At 46.5% G+C, this 18,593-nt stretch overlaps 1 protein-coding gene across 1 annotated transcript in view; it reads right to left on the bottom strand.

The window, feature by feature from the left end:
• LOC109893780 (AT-rich interactive domain-containing protein 1B) overlaps positions 1-18,593 on the bottom strand; it is a 352,299-nt gene that overhangs the window by 202,901 nt on the left and 130,805 nt on the right. The window contains exon 4 of the mRNA XM_031829069.1: positions 6,736-6,852. Coding sequence (XP_031684929.1) covers positions 6,736-6,852 — 117 coding nt within the window. The remainder of the gene's footprint in view (positions 1-6,735; positions 6,853-18,593) is intronic.

Below are 18,593 nucleotides of genomic sequence, written 5' to 3'. Positions count from 1 at the left end.
AAAAAGCGCTGTCGTTGCACCAACGTGTAGCTAACTTTCTTAAAATCAATACACAAGTACATATTTTTAAACCTGCATATTTAGTTAATATTGCCTGCTAACATGAATTTCTTTTAACTAGGGAAATTGTGTCACTTCTCTTGCGCTCTGTGCAAGCAGAGTCAGGGTATATGCAGCAGTTTGGGCCGCCTGACTCGTTGCAAACTGTGTGAAGACCATTTCTTCCTAACAAAGACCGTAATTCATTTGCAAGAATTGTAAATAATTATAATTATAAAATTGAAGGTTGTGCAATGTAACAGCAATATTTAGACTTGGGGATGCCACCCGTTAGATAAAATATGGAACGGTTCCGTATTTCACTGAAAGAATAAACAATGGTTTCCGGATTTGACCATATTAATGACCAAAGGCTCGTATTGCTGTGTGTTATTATATTATAATTAAGTCTATGATTTGATAGAGCAGTTTGACTGAGCGGTGGTAGGCAGCAGCAGGCTCGTAAGCATTCATTCAAACAGCAATTTCTTGCATTTGACAGCAGCTCTTCACTGTGCTTCAAGCATTGCGCTGTTTATGACATCAAGCCTATCAACTCCCGAGATTAGGCTGGCAATACTAAAGTACGTATTAGAACATCCAATAGTCAAAGGTATATGAAATACAAATGGTATAGAGAGAAATAGTCCTATAATAACTACAACCTAAAACTTCTTACCTGGGAATATTGAAGACTCGTGTTAAAAGGAAACACCAGCTTTCATATGTTCTCATGTTCTGAGCAAGGAACTTAAACGTTAGCTTTCTTACATGGAACATATTGCACTTTTACTTCTTCTTCAACACTTTGTTTTTGCATTATTTAAACCAAATTGAACATGTTTCATTATTTATTTGAGACTAAATTGATTGTATTGATGTATTGTATTTAGTTAAAGTAAGTGTTCATTCAGTATTGTTGTAATTGTCATTATTACAAATATATATATATATATATATATATATAAAATTGGTCCTCCAATAATCGGTATCGGTGTTGAAAAATCTTAATCGGTCGACCTCTAGTCTCGGGTATGTGTAACTTTAACTAACTTGTCCAGAAGGGCCCTTACAGATCCGAACGTGACTGTTGCAGGAGATAGATAGATAGATAGATAGATAGATAGATAGATAGATAGATAGATAGATAGATAGATAGATAGATAGATAGATAGATAGATAGATAGATAGATAGATAGATAGATAGATCTGAGAGAGAGAGAGAGAGCGAGATATATATATATATATATATATATGTAATATAGAGATAGAGAGAGAGAGGCAGAGAGAGAGAGAGAGAGAAATGTGATCATTTATACTGCTGATCTTGCTTTTCACAAGAGTGGAGCGTGGCGCGTGGCGCGTGTAGCTTGTTGTTGGCCAATCATAAGCCACCAAAGTGGCAGTAGACTACAGTCATAGAGCCTTGCTTCATGTGTGGCAAATGTTAGGAGATATCTAATCAATGGAAGATGGATGTCACGACTTCCGTCACCGGCCTTCTGGCCATCGTCGATCCACTTTTCATTTTCCATTTGTTTTGTCTTTGTTTTACACACCTGGTTTCAATTCCCCAATTACATGTTCATTATTTAACCCTCTGTTTTCCCCATGGTTTTTGTGCGTGTTTGTTTGTTGTATTTACGGTCCGTATTGTGGGCTCTGTATTATCGACTTGTATTTGAAAGTCTTGAGTAAATTTACGTGTATTACTCATCTCTGTTGTTCTGCACCTGACTCCTCTGCACCAGCTACACCCAGACCTATTACAGTGGAATTCAATCAACGGAAATCAAATGATGAAACTGCACAACCGAAAAATTTCCACACAAGCTGTCAGAAACGATCTCAGGGAAGCTCATCTGCATGCTATTTTCCTCAGCAGGGTCTTGACCTGACTGCAGTTCGACGTCGTAACAGACAGCAAATGCTCACCTTCAATGTCCATTGGTATGCTGGAGATGTGTGCTCTTCACGAATGAATGTTTCAACTCTACCCGGGCAGATGGCAGATAGTGTGTATGGCGTTGTGTGGGCAAGCGGATTGCTTATGCCAATGTTGTGAACAGAGTGCCCCATGGTGGTGGTGCGGTTATGGTATGGGCAGGCATAAGCTATGGACAACGAAAACAATTGTATTTTATCAATGGCAATTTGAATGAACAGTGATACCGTGACGAGATCCTGAGGCCCATTGTTGAGCCATTCATCCACCGCCATCACCTCATGTTTCAGCATGATAATGCACTTCCCCACATTGCAAGGATCTATACACAATTCCTGGAAGCTGAAAATGTTCTTCCATGGCCTGCATACTCACCAGACGTGGTCGACGTGTATGACGGAGTGTTCCAGTTCCTGCCAATATCCAGTATCTTTGCACAGTCATTGAAGAGGAGTGGGACAACAGTCCACAGGCCACAATCAACCGCCTGATCAACTCTATGCGAAGGAGATGTGTCACGCTTGCCTCGTTCGTTGAAATGAGCGGACCAAGGTGCAGCATGGTAGGCTTACATTTTTATTTTATTTAAATGACAGCGAAAAAACAACAAAATCCAAAAAGAACTTGAAGCTACATGCAGTGCAGAAAGCAACTACACACAAACAAGATCCCACAATCTAAGGTGGGGAAAAAGGGCTGCCTAAGTATGATCCCCAATCAGAGACAACGATAAACAGCTGCCTCTGATTGGGAACCATACTAGGCCAACAAAAATACAGAAACATAGATTTTCCCACCCAAATCACACCCTGACCTAACCAAATAGAGAATAAAAAAGGCTCTCTAAGGTCAGGGCGTGACAACGCTGCATGAGACAAATGGTGGTTACACCAGATACCGACTGGTTTTCTGATTCAAGCTCCTACCTTTTTTTAAAGGTATCTGTGACCAACAGATGCATATCTGTATTCCCAGTCATGTTAAATCCATAGACAAGGGCCTAATGAATTTATTTAAATTGACTGAATTCGTTATATAAACTGTAACTCAGTAAAATCTTTGAAATTGTTGCATGTTGCGTTTATATTTTTCTTCAGTATAAATGGATAGACAATGTATTCCATTGACACCATTTCAGCCATTACCGGGGTGTGTTTAACAGGTCATTACAAACATGTCCGCGGTCATAATGTTAACGGGAAAAAATGACAGGCACAAGAAAGAGCATGAAAGAGTCCCAGGAGTAAAATGAAAGCAATCAATCCAGCGAGATTTAAGTGACAAGTGGATTTTGCACACCTCAAACACAGGAAATAGATGGATGAAAAAAAAACTGATCCTCAGGCGGGCGGGGCACGCACGTTGCCAATATGGGCCCCACTTCAACATTAAAACCCTCTTACACGCATACACACATGTTCACACACACAGACACACACACACACATACTTTTTCTCATTCTTTCTTTCTCCCCTCTTTTTTTCTCTCTCTCTTCTTCAAGTCTATTCTCCATGATCTGAGTGGGTGTTACAGTCCACTATTCACCTCCCTACCTCTCCCCCTCTCCTCTCTTCCCCTCTCCTTTCCACTCCTCCTTCTCTCCACCTCTCCTCTCCCCTGGTGTGAGGGGTAGTAGAGAGGTGCCATTGAAACTGAGCTATGTTTGATTAACAAGGTTCATCCCTCTCTGTTTCCCTTTTCCCTCACTCTGAAAATATAGTGTGTGTATGCGTGTGCGTGCGCGTGCGTGGGTGTGTGTGTGTGTGCATGAAAATGTAATAAGAAGAACACTAGAAGTAAGCATACTATATACAGGGTCAGTTCCAATACCATATTTACAATGTGCAGGGCTACTGGAGTGATAAAGGTAGATATGTACAGGGGTAAGGTGACCAGGCATCAGGATATATGATAAACAGAGTAGCAGCAGTATATAGGATGATTTTATGTGAGCTTGTGGGGGTGTGTGTAGAGTCTGTAAAAATGTGTGTGCATGTTATGTGTGTGTGAGAAAATGAAGTGAATGTGTGTGTGTGTGTGTGTGTGTAGAGTCCTGTGAGTGTGTGTGTGTGTGTAGAGTCCTGTGAGTGTGTGTGTGTGTAGAGTCCTGTGAGTGTGTGTGTGTGTGTAGAGTCCTGTGAGTGTGTGTGTGTGTGTGTGTGTGTGTGTGTGTGTGTGTGTGTGTGTGTGTGTGTGTGTGTGTGTGTGTGTGTGTGTGTGTGTGTGTGTGTAGAGTCCTGTGAGTGTGTGTGTGTGTGTGTGTGTATAGAGTCCTGTGTGTGTGTGTGTGTGTGTGTGTGTGTGTGTGTAGAGTCCTGTGAGTGTGTGTGTGTGTGTGTGTGTATAGAGTCCTGTGTGTGTGTGTGTGTGTGTGTGTGTGTGTGTGTGTGTGTGTATAGAGTCCTGTGTGTGTGTGTGTGTGTGTGTGTGTGTGTGTGTGTATAGAGTCCTGTGTGTGTGTGTGTGTGTGTGTGTGTGTGTGTGTGTGTGTGTGAGTGTGTGTGTGTGTGTGTGTGTGTGTGTGTGTGTGTGTGTGTGTGTGTGTGTGTGTGTGTGTGTGTGTGTGTGTGTGTGTGTGTGTGTGTGTGTGTGTGTGTGTGTGTGTGTTAGGTAAACAGGTAGAATAGAGCTGAGTGTCCCTCAAAATTTAATAAATAAATTTTTTGGTTATCCTGACCTGGACACCATATACAGTATATCATAGCCCATTATGGACTATTAGCAGGACAATATACCTTTACCAACACCCTATCTGTATTTTGATACTTTGTGGATTGGGCCTCCCGAGTGGTGCTGCTATCTAAGACACTGCATCACAGTGCAAAATGCATTGCAACAGATGCAGGTACGATACCCATGCCAGCCGCCACCGGGAGACCTATGAGGCGGCTTTTGGTTTTCATTTAGAATCCTCCAATCCTCTATATGTAATTATTGGTGGCCAGTCACGTCATATTTTTCAATTTACTGTAGGCCTACCGTAGGCGACATGAGTCTACATTTCTTAAAAATCAATCCCATATATTATGTTCTTACAAAAAAGGTTTTATAGTCTCTAGTAACGCCAATATTGAAGACTATCAAACGCTTCTCCAAGATGCCCTGTGGTGGTCAAACTTGCACTAACTTGCAGTGAGCATAGCCTTGCTATTGAGAAAGGCAGACCGTAGGCTGACCTGGCTCTCAAAAGACAGGCAATGTGCACACTACCCACAAAATGAGGAGGAAACTGAGCTGCACTTCCTAACCTCCTACCAAATGTATGACCATATCAGAGACACATATGTACCTCAGATTACACAACTCCACAAAGAATGAGATTTTTTTGTTTTGTTGATAAACTCCCATATCTACTGGGTGAAATACTACAGTCTGCCATTACAGCAGCAAGGTCTGTGACCTGTTGCCACAAGAAAATGGCAACCAGTGAAGAACAAACACCATTGTAAATACAACCTATATTTAGGTTTATTTATTTTCCCTTTTGTACTTTAACTATTTGCACATTGGTATGACACTGTATATATACATAATATGACATTTGAAATATCTTTGTTCTTTTGGAACTTTGGTGATTGTAATGTTTACTGTCAATTTCTATTGTTTATTTCACTTTTGTGTATTTTGTACCTCACTTGCTTTGGCAATGTAAATATATGTTTTTTCCATGCCACTAAAGCTCTTCAATTGAATTGAATTGAATTGATATTGGTCCAGAGACAGAGAGAGGGAATGATGGGAGGGTGGAAGAGAGAAAAGTAGAATGGGCAGCATGTGACAGAGTGAGACAGCAGAGGGTTATGCCTCAGTAAAGAGGGACAGTTAAAAGAGAGAGAAAGAGAGGAAAGCAGAAGATGAGAGGGACAGAAAGAGAGAGGGAGTGATTGAAAGAGAGGAAGAGAGAGGGAGGGATGTGAGTATGATGGTCCCTGTGCTGTTCTACTTCCTCCATATTGACTACCTTAAAAAAGAGCAGAGAGGGCACTTCCAAGCCCCATTCTAATTAAACCAAATGAGTGTGTGAGACAGAATACAGCTCTGAATATTCCCCTTGTACAACTCACCTCCTCTCTCCACCACTCTCATCTACTCCTCTCCACATCTCTTCTTTAATCTCTTCCCTCCTCCTCTCTCCACTTGTCCTCTTTCCTTTCCTCTTCTCTCCTCTCCTGTTTTGCCTGGTCTTACACACTCTCCTCAATTACTCCTCCACTCACCCCCTTAATCATTCCTATCTTAATGAGCAAGGGATGGAGAAATAGATGGGGGTGGGGGGTGGAGGGGTCCTCTCTAACGATACCTAGTGTAGCAGAGCCTAATCTAAGGTGGTCTTTTCTACTTGTGTAGGCAGTGCCAGTCACAACAGCTTGGCGTTGTGTTCAGGTGGGCATTAGATCTGAAATGGGCAGTGAAATCTAGGTCTGCCCTCAGAGACTGAGGGTGAAGAGAAGCCTACAGGGAATCAGCAGGTCTGATTAAAGCACAGAACTCTGATCCAGCCATGAGTGACAGGGCTCTCCACCATTTCAGCGCTGGCGGCTCAGGGAGCACAGAGGAAGCGAAAGGAAGAGAAAGGGGAGGGGTTGCAGTGAGTGTTTATCCCTTCATCAGGCTGGGTGCACTGTGCTTTTCTCTTCCCCTCTTCCTTTCATTTCATCCTTTCACAGATTGCAATTGTTTACTATATTTTAAATATTTAAAATTAGTAGAAGGATAATGTGTGGAGATTGGCTGGGAGAGCTGTCACTCACTGGGAGGCTGGAGGGGCGGTCCTGCGAGATCAGACCCATGTCCTCTTGGTTGGCCTTCCCAGAATTCCCTGGGGCTTGCTGCTGACTCCTGCCTCCGTAACTCTCCCGAGGAGCCTCCTGGAGTGAGAGAGGGAGAGAGAGAGAGAGAGAGAGAGAGAGAGAGAGAGAGAGAGAGAGAGAGAGAGAGAGCGGGATAGCGATAGAGAGCGAGAGAAGGCAGAGAGAGATAATGAGAGAGAGAGAATGAATGAAAGAGAGAATTAGAGAGAGAGAATGAAATAAAGAAAGAGAAAGAGCGAGAATGAATGGGAGAGAGACAATGGAGAGAGAGAGTGATAGAGAATGAGAGAGAAAGAATGAAAGAAAGAGAAAGCGGGAGAATGAATGAGAGAGAGAAAGAGAGAGAGAGCAAGACAGAGAGAGAGAGAAAGAGAGAGGGAGAGCAAGACAGAGAGAGAGAGAGAGTAAGACAGAAAGAGAGAGAGAGAGACAGAGAGAGAGAATGGGAGAGTGTAGACAGATAGATTTTTAAAAAGGGCTTTACAGTAAATGACATCATGCATTACAGTGTGTCTCTTGGGGGGGCAGGACAGGGGGTCTGATAAATGAAGCACAGCTCTTACAGCTCTAACAGCATATGATGAATTAAAGTGAGCTAGCCTCCCTCCCTCCATGTTTCGACTAGCTGTGAAGGAGGCATGCCTGTCTCGCTCTGAAACCTTAGGTACAGTGTGTGTGTGTGTGTGTGTGTGTGTGTGTGTGTGTGTGTGTGTGTGTGTGTGTGTGTGCGTGTGCGTGTGCGTGTGCGTGTGCGTGTGTGTGTGTGTGTGTGTGTGTGTGTGTGTGTGTGTGTGTGTGTGTGTGTGTGTGTGTGTGTGTGTGTGTTAGGTAAACAGGTAGAATAGAGCTGAGTGTCCCTCAGTCAGACAGTAGTCCAGATAGATAGAAGGCGATATGGGACAGTAATACCAGATGGTAATTAGGTTCTAATTGATTGCTGCTAGATACCCTGTTTAGCATAGGAGGTAAGTCTAGCAATACTACAGCAGCACAATCCAAACACACACACACTCATACACACTCACAAAACACAAAGTAACCCAATACTTGACAATAAACCCCCTACTGGTGGACACAAGTGTAGGTGAAAATATTGTCACTGAAACACTCACAATAACAAAAGACCCCATCAACAGCAGTCTTTCCACCTAATCTGATATCTTGAAAACACACTTTCATCCTTAGTCCTGAGTTGCTTTCTCTCTACTATAATCAAAACCAGATTTAAGTCTGTAAACCAATTTTCTTTGCAGAGATAAAAATGTATTTTTCTCATTGACTCCCTTTCATTGAGTAGTCAGCTCATCCTACATGGTGTTCAGCGATCAGACAGACACCAGGACAATGGAAGCATCCGTTTAGAGGATTATATCTCTCTACTGGCTACACGATCACTGATACCACAAACACAGAACAACCTCTGTTCTAAACATCTCAGAGAGAGAACAAACACAGAACAACCTCCATTCTAAACATCTCAGAGAGAGAACTAACACAGAACAACCTCCATTCTAAACATCTCAGAGAGAGAACTAACACAGAACAACCTCCATTCTAAACATCTCAGAGAGAGAACTAACACAGAACAACTTCCGTTCTAAATATCTCAGAGAGAGAACTAACACAGAACAACCTCCATTCTAAACTTCTCAGAGAGAGAACTAACACAGAACAACCTCCATTCTAAACTTCTCAGAGAGAGAACTAACACAGAACAACCTCCATTCTAAACATCTCGGGGAGAGAACTAACACAGAACAACCTCCATTCTAAACATCTCAGAGAGAGAACTAACACAGGAGATCATCCATTACAACAGCAGTGTGGAGGTGAGGATTTGACCGTGGACCGAGACAAATAGACATGGTTCTATATTTAGTACTATGGTGGTGAAGACTGATGGCATGTATCCTCCTTGAACGCTATGCAGGCCTGTGTTGATCTACCAGGGTACAATCTCCTCTACACTGGCACCATGCCAACCTGCTGCATTTATTACATCCTACTGTAGATCAGTGAAGTCTTTCATTTAGTACAGCACCGCTTCCACAAATACACACACATCGCTCCTCCTTCCTCAAATACACACACATCGCTTCTCCTTACACAAATACACACACATCGCTTCCCCTTCCACAAATACACACACATCGCTTCCCCTTCCACAAAAACACACACATCGCTTCCCCTTCCACAAATACACACACATCGCTTCCCCTTCCACAAATACACACACATCGCTTCCCCTTCCACAAAAACACACACATCGCTTCCCCTTCCACAAATACACACACAACGCTTCCCCTTCCTCAAATACACACACATCGCTCCTCCTTCCACAAAAACACACACATCGCTTCTCCTTCCACAAAAACACACACATCGCTTCCCCTTCCACAAATACACACACATCGCTCCTCCTTCCTCAAATACACACACATCGCTCCTCCTTCCTCAAATACACACACATCGCTTCTCCTTCCACAAATACACACACATCGCTTCCCCTTCCACAAATACACACACATCGCTTCCACTTGCACAAATACACACGCATCGCTTCCCCTTCCACAAATACACACACATCGCTTCCCCTTCCACAAATACACACACATCGCTTCCCCTTACACAAATACACACACATCGCTTCCACTTGCACAAATACACACACATCACTTCCCCTTCCACAAATACACACACATCGCTTCCCCTTCCACAAATACACACACATCGCTTCCCCTTCCACAAATACACACACATCGCTTCTCCTTCCACAAATACACACACATCGCTTCTCCTTACACAAATACACACACATCGCTTCTCCTTCCTCAAATACACACACATCGCTTCTCCTTACACAAATACACACACATCACCTTCTCTCTGTAAAAATACACAGCAATTTTCCTTACAAAAATATATAGCACTTCCTAAGGTAAATAAAGTAGAAAGGGGGGAGAGAGGAAGTGTCTAATGCACACATCCTGAGACTTGTCTGGCCACACACCACTCACCACTCCACACACCACTCCCCTCACCACTCACCACTCCACTCACCACTCCACTCACCACTCCACTCACCACTCCCTCACTCCACTCGCTCACCACTCACACTCACCACTCCACTCACCACTCCCTCACCACTCCACTCACCACTCCACTCACCACTCCACTCCCCACACCACTCACCACTCCACTCACCACTCCCTCACCACTCCATTCACCACTTCACTCACCACTCCACTCACCACTCCCTCACCACTCCACTCACCACTCCCTCACCACTCCACTCACCACTCACCATCCCACTCACCACTCCCTCACCACTCCACTCACCACTCCACTTACTACTCCACTCACAACTCACCACTCCACTCACCACCCCACTCAGCACTCCCTCACCACTCACCACCACATTCACCACTCCCTCACCAATCACCACTCCACTCACCACTCACCACCCCACTCACCACTCCCCTCACCACTCCCCTCACCACTCCACTCACCACTCCCCTCACCACTCCACTCACCACTCCACTCACCACTCACCACTCACACTCACCACTCCACTCACCACTCCACTCACCACTCCCCTCACCACTCACCACTCCCTCACTCCACTCGCTCACCACTCCACTCACCACTCCCCTCACCACTCCACTCACCACTCCCTCACCACTCACCACTCCACTCCCCACACCACTCACCACTCCACTCACCACTCAACTCACTACTCCCTCACCACTCCACTCACCACTCCATTCACCACTTCACTCACCACTCCCTCACCACTCCACTCACCACTCACCATCCCACTCACCACTCCACTCACCACTCCACTTACTACTCTACTCACAACTCACCACTCCACTCACCACCCCACTCAGCACTCCCTCACCACTCACCACCCCATTCACCACTCCCTCACCAATCACCACTCCACTCACCACTCACCACCCCACTCACCACTCCCCTCACCACTCACCACTTCACTCACCACCCCACTCACCACTCCCTCACCAATCACCACTCCACTCACCACTCACCACCCCACTCACCACTCCCCTCACCACTCACCACTCCACGCACCACTTCACTCACCACTTCACTCACCACCCCACTCACCACTAACCACTCCACTCACCACTCCACTCCCCACACCACTCACCACTCCACTCACTACTCCCTCACCACTCCACTCACCACTTCACTCACCACTCCATTCACCACTTCACTCACCACTCCCTCACCACTCCACTCACCACTCCACTTACTACTCTACTCACAACTCACCACTCCACTCACCACCCCACTCAGCACTCTCTCACCACTCACCACCCCATTCACCACTCCCTCACCAATCACCACTCCACTCACCACTCACCACCCCACTCACCACTCCCCTCACCACTCACCACTTCACTCACCACCCCACTCACCACTCCCTCACCAATCACCACTCCACTCACCACTCACCACCCCACTCACCACTCCCCTCACCACTCCACGCACCACTTCACTCACCACTTCACTCACCACCCCACTCACCACTAACCACTCCACTCACCACTCCACTCACCACTCCACTCAACACTCACCACCCCACTCACCACTCCACTCACCACTCCCCTCACCACTCCCCTCACCACTCCACTCACTACTCCCTCTCCACTCACCATTTCACTCACCACTCCACTCACCACCCCACTCACCACTCCCTCACCACTAACCACTCCACTCACCACTCCACTCACCCCTGACCACCCCACTCACCACTCCCTCACCACCCCACTCACCACTCCCCACACCACTCACCACTCCACTCACTACTCCCTCACCACTCCACTCACCACTTCACTCACCACTCCATTCACCACTTCACTCACCACTCCCTCACCACTCCACTCACCACTCACCATCCCACTCACCACTCCACTCACCACTCCACTCACCACTCCACTTACTCTTCTACTCACAACTCACCACTCCACTCACCACCCCACTCAGCACTCCCTCACCACTCACCACCCCATTCACCACTCCCTCACCAATCACCACTCCACTCACCACTCACCACCCCACTCACCACTCCCCTCACCACTCACCACTTCACTCACCACCCCACTCACCACTCCCTCACCAATCACCACTCCACTCACCACTCACCACCCCACTCACCACTCCCCTCACCACTCCACGCACCACTTCACTCACCACTTCACTCACCACCCCACTCACCACTAACCACTCCACTCACCACTCCACTCACCACTCCACTCAACACTCACCACCCCACTCACCACTCCACTCACCACTCCCCTCACCACTCCCCTCACCACTCCACTCACTACTCCCTCTCCACTCACCATTTCACTCACCACTCCACTCACCACCCCACTCACCACTCCCTCACCACTAACCACTCCACTCACCACTCCACTCACCACTCCACTCACCCCTGACCACCCCACTCACCACTCCCTCACCACTCACCACTCCACTCACCACTCCCTCACCACTCACCACTCCACTCACCATTTCACTCACCACCCCACTCACCACAAACGACTCACCACTCCACTCACCACTCCACTCCACTCACCCCTCACCACCCCACTCACCACTCCCTCACCACTCCACTCCACTCACCCTACACTCACCACTCACCACTCCACTCACCACACCACTCACCACTCCCTCACCAGTCCCTCACCACTCCACTCATCACTCCACTCACCTCTTCACTCACCACTCCACTTACCACCCCACTCACCACTCCACTCACTACTCCCTCACCACTCCACTCACCACTTCACTCACCACTCCACTCACCACTTCACTCACCACTCCCTCACCACTCCACTCACCACTCCACTCACCACTCACCATCCCACTCACCACTCCCTCACCACTCACCACTCCACTCACCACTCCACTTACCACTCCACTCACAACTCACCACTCCACTCAGCACTCCCTCACCACTCACCACTCCCTCACCACTCAACTCACCATTTCCCTCACCACTCCACTCACCACTCCCTCACCAATCACCACTCCACTCACCATTCACCACCCCACTCACCACTCCCCTCACCACTGACCACTCCACGCACCACTTCACTCACCACTTCACTCACCACCCCACTCACCACTCCCTCACCACTAACCACTCCACTCACCACTCCACTCAACACTCACCACCCCACTCAACACTCCACTCACCACTCCACTCACCACTCCACTCACCACTCCACTCACCACTCCACTCAACACTCACCACCCCACTCACCACTCCACTCACCACTCCCCTCACCACTCCCCTCACCACTCCACTCACTACTCCCTCTCCACTCACCATTTCACTCACCACTCCACTCACCACCCCACTCACCACTCCCTCACCACTAACCACTCCACTCACCACTCCACTCACCACTCCACTCACCCCTGACCACCCCACTCACCACTCCCTCACCACTCACCACTCCACTCACCACTCCCTCACCACTCACCACTCCACTCACCATTTCACTCACCACCCCACTCACCACAAACGACTCACCACTCCACTCACCACTCCACTCCACTCACCCCTCACCACCCCACTCACCACTCCCTCACCACTCCACTCCACTCACCCTACACTCACCACTCACCACTCCACTCACCACACCACTCACCACTCCCTCACCAGTCCCTCACCACTCCACTCATCACTCCACTCACCTCTTCACTCACCACTCCACTTACCACCCCCACTCACCACTCCACTCACTACTCCCTCACCACTCCACTCACCACTTCACTCACCACTCCACTCACCACTTCACTCACCACTCCCTCACCACTCCACTCACCACTCCACTCACCACTCACCATCCCACTCACCACTCCCTCACCACTCACCACTCCACTCACCACTCCACTTACCACTCCACTCACAACTCACCACTCCACTCAGCACTCCCTCACCACTCACCACTCCACTCACCACTCCCTCACCACTCAACTCACCATTTCCCTCACCACTCCACTCACCACTCCCTCACCAATCACCACTCCACTCACCATTCACCACCCCACTCACCACTCCCCTCACCACTGACCACTCCACGCACCACTTCACTCACCACTTCACTCACCACCCCACTCACCACTCCCTCACCACTAACCACTCCACTCACCACTCCACTCAACACTCACCACCCCACTCAACACTCCACTCACCACTCCACTCACCACTCCACTCACCACTCCACTCACCACCCCACTCACCATTTCACTCACCACTCCACTCACCACTCCCTCACCACTAACCACTCCACTCACCACTCCACTCACCCCTCACCACCCCACTCACCACTTCACTCCAATCACCACTCCACTCACCACTCCACTCACCACTCACCACTCCCTCACCACTCCACTCACCACTCCACTCACCCCTCACCACCCCACTCACCACTCCCTCACTACTCACCACTCCACTCACCATTTCCCTCACCACTCCACTCACCACTAACCACTCCACTCACCACTCCACTCCACTCACCCCTCACCACCCCACTCACCACTCCCTCACCACTCCACTCCACTCGCCACTCACCACACCACTCACCACCCCACTCACCACTCCACTCACCACTCCACTCACCACTCCACTCACCACTCCACTCACCTCTTCACTCACCACTCCACTCACCACCCCACTCCCCACTCACCACCCGACTCACCACTCACCACTGACCACCACTAGTTTACATAAACACTGACAGATACAGACACAGGCACTCCTATTGAAAACAGGACCGACACAGCAAAGGCAGAAATGTGTGTGTGTGTGTGTGTGTGTGTTTGATGTGCATTTACTGGAAGGAAATGCTGAGACAGCTGAGTCATAGTAATGTTAACCTAGTGCAACTGTTTACATCCTGTCATCATCACCTACTTTCACTATAGCGAGAGAGAGAGAGCGAGAGAGAGATAGAGAGAGAGATGATCAACTAGGTTCACCCAGCCACATAATAATACACACAGGCACAAACGACCTGAAAACACAGCAGGAAAGGGTGGACACAGCACTCAAGGGAGTGATTGAAAAAGCTTCTTCTACTTTCCCCAACGCACAAGTGGTTCTCCACCCTGCTACCACAAAAATACTTTCACTCTGCTACCATACAAGTATTTCTCGTGACTGTGCCTCAAAACCGTAAATGTCTTTACGACCAGGTCCACCTATACAAGGCAGCAGTGCCCACCTTTGCCCGGACCTTAAAGGACATCACCATCAAACACAGCCCCAACACAACACACAGGAGCTACAGATCAATAGACACCCTGCCCAGACCAGCAAGACACTCTCCCAGACCCCACCAGCCACATCCACACCCCCACCCCAATCAATCAACACCCCCCCCTCAAGTCAACCATGCCCACACCCCATTTAGGCCCCCTCAGATCAGACATATGCCCCTCCTGCCCACCCCATGCCCCCCACTCCCACAAAGAGGGCCTCGACATGAAAGTCACACATATACCCAGGTCGTGAGCAGGCAAACAGGCCCAACCCCCACTCTTACACTAGCCCAAGCCAATGGCATGTGCCAAACCACACAACTAACACCATTGGACACTTTATGGAACACAAAGCTTTTACTATATCCAAGGCCTGGGGTCATCTGCCTTTGGCCTAAAGAGCAGGAACCTGGACTTCAGAAATACAGAACTTCTCATCCTACAATAAACATGGTATAGAGGAGATGAACCCACTGGTTGCCCTCTAGAGAGAGCTGGTAGTCCCATCTACCAAACTATCATTCGTGAAACAGGGAAGGGACTCGGGGGGGAATTCTAATTTGGTTTAGAACAGACATAACTCACTCTATTAAACTAATCAAAACAGGAACATTTTACATTTGGCTAGAAATTCAAAAGAAAATGATCTTAACAGAGAAAAATGTCCTCCTGTGTGCTACCTATATCCCCCCATTAGAATCGCCATACTTTAATGAAGACAGCTTCTCCATCCTGGAGGAGAAATCAATCATTTTCAGGCCTAGGAACATGTACTAATCTGTGGCGACCTAAATGCCAGAAAAGGACAAAAACCTGACACCCTCAGCACACAAGGGGACAAACACCTGCCTGGAGGTGACAGCATTCCATCCCCCATTTGCCCCCCTAGGCACAACTACGACAACATAACCAACAAAAACGAGTCACAACTCCTGCCGCTCTGTCGCACGCTGGGTATGTACATAGTCAATGGTAGGCTTCGGGGGGACTCTTATGGTAGATACACCAATAGCTAATTGGTGATAAAGACTACTTTATCACTGACCTTAACCCAGTGTCTCTCAGAGCATTCACAGTCAGCCCACTGACACCCCTTTCAGATCACTGAAAAATCACAGTCTACTTGAACAGAGCAATACTCAATCGTGAGGCATCAAAGCCAAAATAACTGAATAATATTAAGAAATGCTATAGATGGAAGGAAAGTAGTGTGGCAACTTACCAAAAAACAATCAGGCAACAAAAAATGAAATCCATTTAGACAACATCCTGGATAAAACTTTCCACTGTAATATAGTGAACGTGTAAACTTGCCAGTAGAAAACCTAAACAGTATATTTGACCTCTCAGCTTCCCTATCAAATCTAAAAATTTCAAACAGAAAACTGAAGAAAATTAACAACAATGACAAATGTGTCCCGATTCAGGAAACTAGGTGTTTGTCGCAAGTCACAACTTCACAGGAGTGCCGTTTGAAAGTAAAAAATGTTTTAGATCAAAATGCGTTTTTTGGCAGAAATGCCTTTCTCGAACATGTGAACTTTCATGTGCCTTAATAACATACTTGTATGCCATCTGTAAATACGAATACAATTGTTAAATTACGATCCTTGTTGGTTAAGCCATAGAAAAAGTCAGCAACCTTCCCACTAGCCATGATTGGCTGAGATAATGAGTGGGCTGGACATGCCGAGAGAGGAGTTCGGATTGGTCTGCCATATAGAGGGCTTTTGTCTTTTTGAGCTGGTCAGTCTGTGTTGGTAGTCCTGTCGAACGCAGCTTTTTAAAAATGTTCTGTGTAGTGGAGCTGCATAGGTAAGTATTGCGCTCCACTCTGTGAAGGATCAAGTTTTGAAATCAGTGGAATTAGAGTATGATAGCTAAAGAGATGGAGAAAACACCTGTCTCCAGATTACATCATCAAACTAAGGGCAACTGTTGCATGGCATCCATGACAGGAAGACGCGTCCATCATGCATGATGATGTATACAGGTAAGATAGTCTAGAGTTAGCTAGCTACATTTTCAGATATTATACGTTTCTAATTTTGACAGAAAGGGGTTTCATTTCAAGCTAAAATGTACTGTTAGCTAGCTAGCTAACATTAGCTGGCTGGCTCCCTAGCTGACGTTATTCATATCCGAAAGCTGTTTGCTTTGCTAGTTAGAGCCTAATGTTAGCTAGCTAACATTGAACCTGGTTGGTTAGCTCCCAGCATATTCATGCAGTGTGGTGACGACATGATTTGGCACTATGTTCATTGTTGTTTAACTAGCCAAGGTTAGCTGGCTGGCTCGTTAGCTAACGTAACGTGATGTATGATTTTACACATTATTTACCTAGCTAAGTTCATTGTTTACCTAGCTAGCTAGCTACATGTCTTAAGCTAAAGTGTACATTAGCTGGCTGGCTCCCTAGCTGATGTTGTTATTCGTATCACAGAGCTGTTTGCTTTGCTAGTTGCAGCCTAATGTTAGCTAGCTAACGTTGAACCTGGATGGTTAGCTCCCAGCATATTCATGCATTGTAGTAATGACATGATGGCACTATGTTCATTGTTGTTTAGCTAGATAAAGTTAGCTGGCTGGCTTATTAGGTAACATTACGTGACAAAAGAAGCATAATGAAGCATAATGAAGCATGATGAAATTGTTGCCATCAGAGCTGGTTAGGCTGTTTTCATGTCATCCATAGGTAAACAAATCATCGGCCAGAGCATCAAGTCTGTGCTCTAAACACTCCAAGGGCGAAACAAGATGGGTGGGGCTAAAGCTTAAGAGGGTGTGAAAGATGCTGAATGGGTGTAGACAAAGAAGAGCTCTTCACTAGATACCAAATTATTCAAAGGCCATTTTCTCAAAAGTGAGGTTACAAGTTTACAATAATTACTTTCCCATTGTTCCTCAACAATGCAGTATGATATACCATTTTGTAGCTCTTAGTCTCTACTTTTATCCAATGTAAAAAACACAATTACAAATTTTGCTACATAAGACCGAATCTAGGTGGTGAGTCACAAATGGTTTGATGAAGAATGCAAAACCTAAGAAAGAAATTGAGAAAATTATCCAACCAAAAACATAGAGACCCAGAAAACCTGAGTCTACGCCTTCACTTGGGTGAATCACTAAAACAATACAGAAATACACTATGGAAAAAGAAGTAACAGCTCAATGTAATTGAAGAACCCATAGACTAACCACTTCTGAGGATATTGGAAAACTCTAAACAATCAACAACACGAGGAGTTATCTATCCAAAACAGAGATGTATGGGTAAACCACTTCTCCAATCTTTTTGGCCCTATAACAAATAACAGCAAAAACATATATATTATCAAATTCAAATCTTAGAATCAACTATTAAAAACTACCAGAATTAAATTTTATGAACTACAGGACAAAATGCAAACCCTCCAACCCAAAAAGGCATGTGGTGTTGATGGTATCCTCAATGAAATGCTAAAATATACAGACAACAAATTCCAATTGGCTAC

Source organism: Oncorhynchus kisutch, linkage group LG7, assembly GCF_002021735.2.
Source record: "Oncorhynchus kisutch isolate 150728-3 linkage group LG7, Okis_V2, whole genome shotgun sequence".
In the NCBI taxonomy this organism is placed as follows: domain Eukaryota; kingdom Metazoa; phylum Chordata; class Actinopteri; order Salmoniformes; family Salmonidae; genus Oncorhynchus; species Oncorhynchus kisutch.
Note: the sequence above shows the minus strand (reverse complement) of the source record. Positions and strands in the feature narration are given on the sequence as shown.